At 49.1% G+C, this 10,552-nt stretch overlaps 1 protein-coding gene across 1 annotated transcript; it reads left to right on the top strand.

Moving 5' to 3' along the window:
* The first annotated feature begins 321 nt into the window (after positions 1 to 321).
* On the top strand, positions 322 to 10,239 carry LIPG (lipase G, endothelial type). The gene is made up of 10 exons (XM_036403997.1): positions 322 to 403; positions 518 to 690; positions 1,664 to 1,843; positions 2,443 to 2,554; positions 3,676 to 3,900; positions 4,281 to 4,523; positions 5,006 to 5,126; positions 5,721 to 5,939; positions 7,007 to 7,099; positions 8,664 to 10,239. The coding sequence occupies exons 1-10, from the start codon at positions 322 to 324 to the stop codon at positions 8,683 to 8,685; spliced, it is 1,470 nt and encodes a 489-aa protein (XP_036259890.1). The 3' UTR covers positions 8,686 to 10,239.
* Positions 10,240 to 10,552: the final 313 nt, after the last annotated feature.

Here is a 10,552-nt window from a genome sequence, read left to right as displayed (position 1 = left end):
GGGGTGTCACTGCTGGGGATCCCCTGTGACTCTCACCAACCCCCCCACATGTCCCCTGTGTCCCTCGGGGTGCCAGTCCTGGGGACCCCCGGGGACCCTCCCACGCGGGGCGTGGCCTCCCATTCATACTATGTGTGACGTCACGGAAGGCGTGACCAATAGGAGCGGCGCTGGCCCCGCCCCCATGGTGCCACTGTTAAAGCGGCGCCGCCGCCGCCGCGCGTCCGTGCGAGCGTGTGTCCATCCATTCATCCCTTCCCCGCTCCAGCCTTCGTCCGTCCGTCCTCCCTCCCTCCGTCCGTCCTCCCTCCCTCCCGAGCCATGAGGAGGCTCTTCCTGCTGCTGTGCAGCGCCGTGTCCTGCTGCATCGCGGCCGCGGAGGCGGCGCTGCCCGCGGCGGGAGGTGGGTGAGCGCGGTCCACGCGGGAGCGGGGGAGCCGCGGAGCGGGCGCGTCCCCCGGCGGGGCAGGCGGGTTCGGAGGCGCTTTGCTGACCCCTCTCTCCCGCGGGCTCGCAGATGGCAGCGCGGAGCGGGTGCCGGAGCAGAAGGCGCGGGTGAAGTTCGGTCTCCGCTCCTCGCCGGACGCCGGTGAGGATGGCTGTGCGCTCGCCATCGGCCAGCGGCAGTGCTTGGAGGACTGCAAGTTCAACGTGACAGCTAAAACCTTCTTCATCATTCACGGCTGGACGGTAAGCGTGAGGAATCCTGGGCACTGCTTAGTCTGCCCACTCAGAGAGAGCAAACTGCCCTGCAAATGGGCTGTGCCTCCAGAATATTATTTTCAGGAATTTCTTTGATTGACTCATCCCTGAAGGTGTTCAGGGCTGGGCTGGGTGGCACTTTGAACCACCTGGTCTAGTGGAAGATGTCTCTGTTGATGGCAGGGGAGCTCAAACTAGAAAATCTTTAAGGTCCTTTCCTACCCAAACCGTTTTAGAATTCTATGAATATAGGAATTTGGGAAAGTTTTCATGTTCTGAGCACAATGGTCTCTTAAAAGATGCACCTCTATTGAGATCTCTGGAGCAAAGTGTTCGGGGTCAGGCTTAGAAACTCTGAAATCACCCAACTCATTCATAACTGCTCAAGATCACTTCCTAGCTGTATAATGTGAACATGGGACTAAAATCCAACTGAGTGACCACTGTGAATGTGACACTTGACTTGACAGGCACGTGTATAGCCCTTCTGTAATCGTAGCTGAGCGCCCAGTCTGCTATGTGCGCTCCTTGATAAAGAAACAAGAGGGCACGCAGACTTTATCAAGGTTTTTAATTCTGCATTTGGTAAGGCTGAGTGTGTGGCACTCAGGGGGCTTATCAGCTCTGCCAGGGCTTATGCAAACTGCGCTGCCAGGTCTGGTGAATAATTTTGCAATCCATCAGAATTTCTTGAGAAAAAGTGAGATAAGGTGGCACGTAACAAATGCCTCTTCCTCCTGCCCTAGAAGGCAAGTGGATAATTACAGCCAGAGTCTCTCAAAACCTGTTTTTCTTACTCCGTTGCATGCATGCTCTTACTGCATCGCTGAGAGGTAGTGGGGCCTGCAGAGGAGCAGCATGCAGCTGGAGCAGCGAATGTAAATGACATGCAAATAACTTGACTGTGGATGTGTCATCTTGGTCCTGCGAGCTGGAAACTGACACCTGAATCTCTTTCTAGATGAGTGGCATGTTCGAAACCTGGCTTGACAGCTTGGTGTCCGCTCTGCAGGAGAGGGAGAAGGATGCCAACGTGGTCGTGGTGGACTGGCTCCCTCTTGCCCACCAGCTCTACACCGATGCCGTGAACAACACGCAGATTGTTGGAAAAACCATAGCGAGGTTGCTTGACTGGTTACAGGTAGTGCAAGCTGAGAGCAGCCTCTGTTGTAATGCTCTCACGTTGAGGGACTGTTGCACAAGGCTGCTGAGCGCTCACCAGCAGGGCAGGCTGTGCTGTAACACCCAGCCCAGGGCTTGGCCAGGTGATGGCTCATAGCTGCAGTGCTGCTGCCCTGCCTCCCTGGAGATACTGCCTCGGGTGAGGCGTGCTCGGGTCAGTGGTGCTGAAGGGCAGCTCAGATTTGGGAGTGCTGCCTGAGCAATGTGGGCTCGGGCGTTCAGAGCCAGCACTGGCCTGGCAGGAGGCAGGGAAGGAGGAGAGGTCCATGGTGCTGCACTTGGCACCTGAGGCGATGGCTGAGTCTGCTGGCAGCTCCCAGGGGAAAGTTTTCTTCTTGGTGATAAAGGATATCATAACTGGGGCTGGAACATGGGTAAACCACGAGTGCCATCCAGACCGTTCTGCTTGTCTTGATGAAATACAAAACGAAGCGTGCTTATCTGCCCCCTCCCACCAATCCCTTTTTGGAACTGGACTTTATATTCCTGCAGACAGAAGCAGCACCAGATGCCATGAAAGAGAGGGGATCAAACTCTCATATTTTCTTTTCCTTGCAGGAGAACCCCCTCTTCAAGCTCGAGAATGTCCACCTGATTGGGTACAGCCTGGGTGCCCACGTCGCTGGCTTTGCTGGCAACCACGTCCATGGCACTATAGGCAGAATTACAGGCAAGTGGCTTTTTAAGCACTTTTTCAAGCAGTCTCTCCCCTGTTCTTCCTGGCAGTGAGTTTCCCCGAAGAGGCTCGTTTCCTGTGTTGCTACAATGTTGTTTTGGTGTTATTCTTCCAGAAATGACAAGTTTTCTGCTTGTGGCAGCAGTGGAAAGCACAGGCCTCCTCACATCAATTATAGCAAGGCTTCAATGTAAAAACTTTACCCGGGACAAACTGGTCCTGGGTTTGTTTGAATTTAAATGTGGGTTCAAAACAAGTCCAGCTCAAGCTCTTACTATCCAAATGCTATTCCTCTCAGTGATAGTGTTTTTGTAATTACAGCTCATAAACTAATGGAGGTGAGAGCTATTGGATGCTGTTTGTCCCAGAGGATGTCTGATTAAAAAAAAAAAAAAAAATCAACTGTAAACCCTCATTCTGGAAATATCTGAAGAGTTTGCTTCCAGCTCCAGAGGAAAGCTGATTTCAACATGTGAGGACTTAGGGCATAGTACAAGGAGTTGCATTAAGGATTTACATGTGACACTGGCAGTGATAATTCCATATAGCCTAGCAATAAATGTCTGTATTTAATTAATCAGGGGAAAAAAATCACCTAATGGTCAAGTTGTAGAAATGCTCTGGAGTGCAGCTTCTGGTTGAGAGTGAGGCTCAGGAGTTAACAGAGCATCCCAAACCCACCATGGGATCTCAATGCAGGTATTTCTTGGCTGCTGCTTCAATTGTGTTAGTCCCTCCATATGTGCAGTCTGAAAACAGACTAAATGTCACCGAGCCAGCTGTTCCTGGGGTGTTAAACCTCTTCTGGTGTTTGGAGCTGCCTCTTGAATCATCTCTTCACCATCACCTGGTGAAAGCTCTTAGCTTCCAACAGGCAATCTGATCATGGTGCTGCTATTGAGTTGTGCTGCCCCAAAAGTGGAGAGGGGCATCTTTATTTGTCCCCTCAGTGAGCCCATGGTGAAGACATCTTGAGGGACAATACCAGGAATGAGGCTGGGACTGTCTGTGTATCAGGTGGTGAGGAGACCTGCCAGCAGCAGGCTTCTGGCTATATTCTGTATGAAATAGCCCAATTTCTTACCTGGCCCCTTGTGTTCTGTCTCTGACTCCAGGATTGGATCCTGCTGGCCCCATGTTTGAAGGAGTGGACCCCAGCAGGCGCCTCTCCCCCGATGATGCCAACTTTGTGGATGTCCTTCACACCTACACCAGGGAAACACTGGGTGTTAGCATTGGGATCCAGATGCCTGTGGGCCACCTTGATATCTACCCCAACGGGGGAGACTTCCAGCCTGGCTGTGGCCTAAGTGATGTCTTGGGAGCCATTGCCTATGGGAGTAAGTTCTCTTTAATCTTTTGCCTCTGGTCAGTGTAGACTTCTCACAAATAGACTTGGGTTGATGGAAAGAAAACCATTTTTTCCTTCTAAACTGTACTTCTGGAGATAGTCGCTAGAAACTATAAATGCTTTTAACAATGAAGCACATTCTCACTCCAACACATGATCATAATCTGTGGTCTTATGCTGGGACTAGGACCCTCTTAAAGCTCTTCATGGGAGGGACTAAGTGAGCATCTCCCACTAACCTCCTGAATCGCAGCTGTTGGAAAACTGTTTGAGTTTGTCCCTGCTCTGCTGGGCTGCAGAAAGGCACAGCTCACTTTATCTTATGGGCTGCTTAAGCCAAGTGTGTCCCTTGCAACTCTGCCTCTCCAGCAATTGGTGAAGTTGTCAAATGCGAGCACGAGCGGTCTGTGCACCTCTTTGTGGACTCCCTGGTGAACCAGGACAAGCAGAGCTTCGCGTTCCAGTGCACCGACTCCAGTCGCTTCAAGAAGGGCATCTGCCTGAGCTGCCGCAAGAACCGCTGCAACGGCATCGGCTACAACGCGCGCCGCATCCGGCACAAGAGGAACAGCAAGATGTACCTGAAAACCAGGGCTGACATGCCCTTCAAAGGTAGGCTTGTAGGCTTCCCCTCCCAGCAGGAGCACTGTGGGAGCAGCCTCCCTGAGTCGGTGTGGGGAAGGAGGCAGAGGTGGAGGAGCAGCATTGCCCCAAAGCTGGGCACTCCAGCTGCTGTTCTGCTGGCACCCGGCTGCACTGCTGTGCTGTGCCATCACTGTACTCCTTCCTCCCCGTGGAATCCACCCACAACAACACTCTGCCTTTTGAGCAGGGCTGCAGTTACCTGCTGTGCTTGCAAAACTCAGCCTCAGAGCAATGTAAGGTTTGGGGAGCTGTCCCCAGGGTGGGCCTGCTGCTGCTGTTGTGTGAAGCTCAAATTTGTAATCAGTAAGGGCAGGAAAAGGTGATCAGAGCTCTCTCACTAAATGAAGGGTCTGGTCTTTGCTAGCCAACACTATTTCACACAGAGCAGTGCTGAGCAATGTCTCTTTCAGCACAGCTGGTTCCATCTCTGCTCTCCCCTCTCTCTCCAGTCTACCACTACCAGATGAAAATGCACGTCTTCAGCTATAAGGGCTTGGGAGAGGTTGACCCCACCTTCTCTGTCACCCTCCATGGCACCAATGGAGACTCTGAGCCCCTCTCTTTAGAAATGTAAGTAATCTGTCCTTTGTATTTTTACCTATGTATGAAGGCCACAGGGACTACACAGGATGGCAGAATTCTTTTTCTTCTGCTAACACTGGTGTTGCATCCCAGCCTAGCAGCCTCACTTCATCACCTTTCCAAAAAGCTTTTCACTCAGTAGCTTAATTACAATTTATTATTGGATGAATTGAGAACACTTTAATGTGCCCAGTCCCATGTTAGCCTTCATGGCTCATTACTTTTTTGTGTGTGATTTTTTTTTTTTTATGGTTGGTTGGTTTGTTTTTGCCCTCCACCATTTGGACATAGTCTGAAATGTCTCTGGAGGCACTGCTGACCTCACTTAGCCTCTCCCAAAGGAAAGAGCAGGCACAAACCCCACCTTTGAGCTACAGAAGGATGACCAAGCTAAGCACGCACTGCGTTGTGTGGAGCCAGCTATCTGAGCTCCTGTCAGTGCAATCAGTAATTAACTGGTGACAGTTGAATGTGCAGCACTTGATAAGCTGCAGGGGCTCTGTTAAACTCCTGGCATGGAACAAAGGAGCACCTGGCATGCTTCCATAAGTTAAAAATGCCAAGTCTCTGCCTCTCTTCCAGGCTTGATCTAATTGGCCTAAACGCTACCAACACCTTCCTGGTCTATACTGAGGAGGACATGGGTGAACTTCTGAAAATAAAGCTCACCTGGGAGGGGACGTCTCAGTCGTGGTATGATCTGTGGAAAGAGCTGAGGAGCTACTGGTACAGGCCTGTGAATTCCTCCCAGGAGCTCCACATCAGACGAATACGTGTGAAATCTGGGGAAACACAACAGAGGTAAGAGTTGTGCTAGGCTGCATGTGAACTGACCTGAAACTTCAACCCAGAGCCCAGGGAAAAAACCCAGTGTTTTGAATGTAGTTGGTATCCTGGGCTGCCTTCCTTTTTGGTGTCACCAGCTATTGCTCCCTCGTGGTGTAGCAGAGCAGGTTACTGTCCAGCACGAGGCTGCAAACAGGCTTTAAGCAAAACTAGTCACCACAGAGCAGATTTGGAGCTTTATTTTGATAGTGTGGGGTCCACTGGGGACTAAATTAACATGCTTCAAGGTGGTTTAGATTGTACCTGAAGTGTTAAAGTACTGAGCACCAAAAGTACTGAAAGATGGATGGTCATGGCTATTATTTACAGGCTCAATGTGCTGAATAGGTACAACCAGCAGGGCCTAAAACTGCAACCAATAACATGGTGACACCAACCCCTCAAGCTCTGCATTGCTCCTTCTGGAGCAATGGGATCTGGCAGGGGGGTTGGAACTAGGTGATTTTTTAAGGGCCTTTCTAAACCAAACCCATACCCCTGGATCATAGAATTGACCATAAATTTTAGTGGAAGGTTCTCTACCATGGCAGGGATGATTTTTAACGTCTCATCCCACCCAAACCATTCTCTGATTTTATGATTCTCTGCAAATGGAAAGTTACCTGAGCATCCAAAAATTGTTAAAGCTCCCAAGCATGTAGCACGGCGCTCCCACGCCTTCTGTTAATGTTGTTCTGAAGGTAACCCAGATCTGTCAAAGAGCAGCAGTTGACATTGATGATTTCCCATTGATGATTTTAACATGTTTCTCAGTGCTTTAAATAAGCATCACCTGTCATCTGTAAGGTATTCTGCATCCTGGCTTCTATGAAACATAGGGGTAGTAGAAGCAAAGATCCCCAGTTAAAATACTGAAGTAGGAAATAAAACAGCAACTCAAGGGGCTGATGGTGTATCAAGATGTTCTGTTCAATCAAACAACTTGTCCTAGAATAAGCTGCAGTCCGTATTACCTGCTAATTGTTAATCATGAGACAGCAAGTACCTTGACTTCTGTGTCCTCCTCCTCCTCCTCCTCCTAGGTTTGCCTTCTGTGTGGAGGACTCACAGTTAACCAGTATATCTCCTGGCAAAGAGCTCTGGTTTGTGAAGTGCACAGAGGAATGGCAGAAAAGGTATGGAAATCAGTCAACAGAAATTCTGTATGATGCATGTGGCTTGGCTGGGATGACTGGAACCTTCTCATTGTGTTTTTAGCTCCTGATACCTCTTTTTCTTTTAAAAAAGATAAGAAATCCTAGCCTAAGATTCACAGCTATCAGATTTAATTTTTTAATATCACCTGCTATTGCTAAGTAGGTGATATTATTCTCCCTTCTCACCTTGGATTGTCATCTTATGCCTTTACATCTTTATAGCCAAACAGGTGTATCACAGTCCTTGCTCCTAATTGTGGTAGGTGCTAAAGTCAGGTGCCACCAAAGCCCCAGATCTGTGCACTAGTGGAAAGGTAACTAAGAGTCATTTATTAAGTGCCCTGTAAAACAGGGGGAAGCTGGGAGAAGTGCAGGGCATTTCCTCAAAGTCTGGTGGAAGACCTTGAGCTGCCAAGAAATCACTTGGTTAAACTTTGAGCTCAGCTACATGAGGAAGATTCAGGTGAGGAGTTGACATGGTTTTACAGCCCTGAGTCCTGCAGCTTCATCTCCAGGCCTGCTGATCTCCTCTGGTTCAGGAGAGTGCCACTGCCAAAGCAGCTCAGGCTTGTTTAACCTCTGGGGCACGTCCCAGACACACAGAACAGTCCTCAGAGCATGACTTCCAGAAAGTCTGGTCCCAGCAGTGACAACCTGATTGCCTTGGATGCCTCTGGTCATGTTTTGAATGAATTCCTGTTCATTTGACTAAATGATACTTTCATTTGGAATTAGCCCAGCCTTTTGCCCTCTCTTAAATTTCATTTTGTAGACTTGGAGCTTTGTTCCTTCTAATCCAGAGGCCAAAGTGCTTGTTAGGGCTAGCAGAGCTGCGTGGAAGTCAAGCTTAGCACAGCCTTCCTGGGCAGCAGAACTCAGCTCAGAAATGTGAGCTGGTCCCATTCCAGGTTTGGCAGAAACCAGCAAGCTGTGCTATGCACGGTAGCAAACAATTCTGTGAATGAAACCCCTGTGCAAGAACTTGTTGCTCTGCCACAAGTCTCGAAAGATCGAGTAAACATTCCTGCAGGTACAATAAAAGGCTGTTTTGATATGCTACTTGGTAACCCCCATAAAACTGAATTGCTGGCAGATGTGCCCTTCCTCCTTTCTCGTGCAGTACAGCTTGTGCACGAGGCAGAGGAGCTGAGCTCAGCTCCAGCACACCGTTTTTTCTAGGAAATGATCCTTCCTTCCAGAAATCATGAGTGATTACTTGCTGTTCAGCTGTTTCTGCCAAGTCAGTGCAATACTATAGTTCCCTCCTTAGAGATTGAGCCTGCAAACATCTGTCCATCCCAAATGGAGCTGCACAGGCAGGGTCTAGCTCAAGCCCTGTAATTTCTGCTTGCAGCCTGCATAATGTCTGCTGCAGTCTCTCCCTGAGTAGCTACTGGGCAAAGTGCAGCTTTGGCAGAATAAAACACCAGCCTGTGCTGTCCAAACCTGTTCTTGGCGTTCCATGAGTTCTCAGCAATCCTTCATTACTCCTCTTAACTTCTGCATTTAACTAGGTGTCTTTTCTGCTGTCTGTTTTCCCCAGGTCTGTCTCAAATCTGCTCTGAAGGCTCCCCTAAAGACTCACAACCAAGCAACCTAGATGCATGAAGACCACACAGGTGGCAAGATGCTCTGGGAGAAACCTGGCTTGGTAGCACTTAAAGAAACTGGCTCTTCAGGACAAAACATCTTGGATTGCATGCAAGAAACTGAGGAGCAATTGATGAACCATGGTCCTAGACCTAAAATAACTAAAACTCCATTTTCCCTTTCCTGAGAAGCCTGGTTTGTGCATTTAACCTTACCTTGATCTGTTACACACCGCATTTTCCCTTCCCTGCTCCCATTAACCAGGACTATGGATGAGATCTTCACAGACTGAGACCTCAGCAATGATCTTCTGGTCTGCCTGCCAGTGGAGTTGAGAAGACAAATAACCACGCTAACTGCCCATCAGACTGTGGGTGACAGAGCTGCCAAGAACAAATTAGCACCTAGGGTAGGGGTTACCATGGTCCTGTAGCACTGTGGGCTCTGGGAAGGTGAGACCAGCACAGGTCAGGTGTGTGGGGTTGTCCAGGGAAGGGCTGGGGATAAGCACAATGCCACTTAACTTCAAGTTGTCCTTTGCTTGCCTTAAAAATAATCCGTTCTGATACTGAAATGTCTATTTTCCTGACATATGGCCTCAGAAGGAGGCAGAGCTCTGTCCTCCCTGTGCCTGGGGCAGGACATGGTGCAGGTGGTGGTGGTGGTGGCAGCTGCTCCTCCATGCCTGGTCAGTGTCTGCAGCGGGGCTGCCCCGTCCCATGTGGGGATCCCTTTTTAAGGGGCAAAGAGGATCTGCCCTTGTTCTGACCACAGGGATGGAGGAAGGCAGTGCACCGTGCTGCTTCGGGAGAGCTTTGCACCACTCCTTTTAACCTCTGAGAACAGAAGGTTCACCTCTGCTCAGAAGCTGTTGTAGCACCAATGCATAATTAAGACCTTATTTTTGAGTGCCAAACATCCTGCCCTCAACTGTCACAACACCCCAGTTGCATTCCCTGGTCCCAGGTGATCTTGGCTTGGCTTTGAGTTGGACAGACTCTGCAGCTGTCCTCTTTGTTACAGAAGAGTGGGCCTTGTCAGTTGGTGAAATAGGTTTTGTTTTGGTTGCTTGCTTTTGGCTTTTATTTCTTTTTCTTTTTTTTTTTTTTTTACTTTCTGGAAGGAAAATTGATATAACAACCCTTGAGCTTTTGGCATGCAGAAAGGCAATCTCAAAAATGGTGTTGCCAGGTGGTGCACTGAGTTCTGAAGTCTTAGCAAGTCTTTCTGAGGCCTGCAAATCTCTTCAGTTTTTGTAGAGCTTCACTCCAACCAAAGCAAGCACATTTGGGGATATTTTTTCATGGTTTTATGCAAAGACTTCAAAAACAGAAGCCTTTGGTATCTGTGAGTTGTTGCCATGCCATATTAGAGAAGTTTCAAAGCCCTATTTGTATATTGTGGTTTTTGTATGACTTAAAACATAATTTATTTCTCATATTGTATATATGTAAAATTTTAAACATTTTGGTTTTGAGTAACAGTTTTTATGAGCCTTGAGATAAAAATAAAGGGCTTTGTAAAAATCAGTGAAGTCTTGTTATTGATGACAGAACCATTTAGGTTGGAAAGACCCTCCAAGAACACTGAGTTCGAACTTGTGCCCGGCACTGCCAGGGCCACCACTGACCCCTGTCCCCAAGTGCCACATCCTCATGGCTCAAAGGATGGGGATTCCACCACTGCTCTGGGCAGCTGTGCCAGGGCAAGACAACCCTTTCCATGAAATTCTCCCTAATTTCCAGCCTAAACCTCCCCTGTCCCAGCCTGAGGCCATTCCCTCTCCTCCTGTCCCTGTTCCCTGGGAGCACAGCCCGACCCCCCCGGCTGTCCCCTCCTGTC

The sequence above is a fragment of the Molothrus ater genome, chromosome Z, assembly GCF_012460135.2.
Source record: "Molothrus ater isolate BHLD 08-10-18 breed brown headed cowbird chromosome Z, BPBGC_Mater_1.1, whole genome shotgun sequence".
Lineage (NCBI taxonomy): Eukaryota > Metazoa > Chordata > Aves > Passeriformes > Icteridae > Molothrus > Molothrus ater.
The sequence above is the reverse complement of the archived record's forward strand: the minus strand, read 5'-3'. Positions and strand labels throughout refer to the sequence as shown.

Excerpts from the sequence above, each read along its gene's own strand:
- LIPG (XM_036403997.1), top strand. The coding sequence starts at position 322 with ATGAGGAGGCTCTTCCTGCTGCTGTGCAGCGCCGTGTCCTGCTGCATC. Across the intron at positions 3,901-4,280 it reads GGGAGCCATTGCCTATGGGA|CAATTGGTGAAGTTGTCAAA; the intron begins GTAAGTTCTCTT and ends CTGCCTCTCCAG. Across the intron at positions 7,100-8,663 it reads ACAGAGGAATGGCAGAAAAG|GTCTGTCTCAAATCTGCTCT; the intron begins GTATGGAAATCA and ends TGTTTTCCCCAG.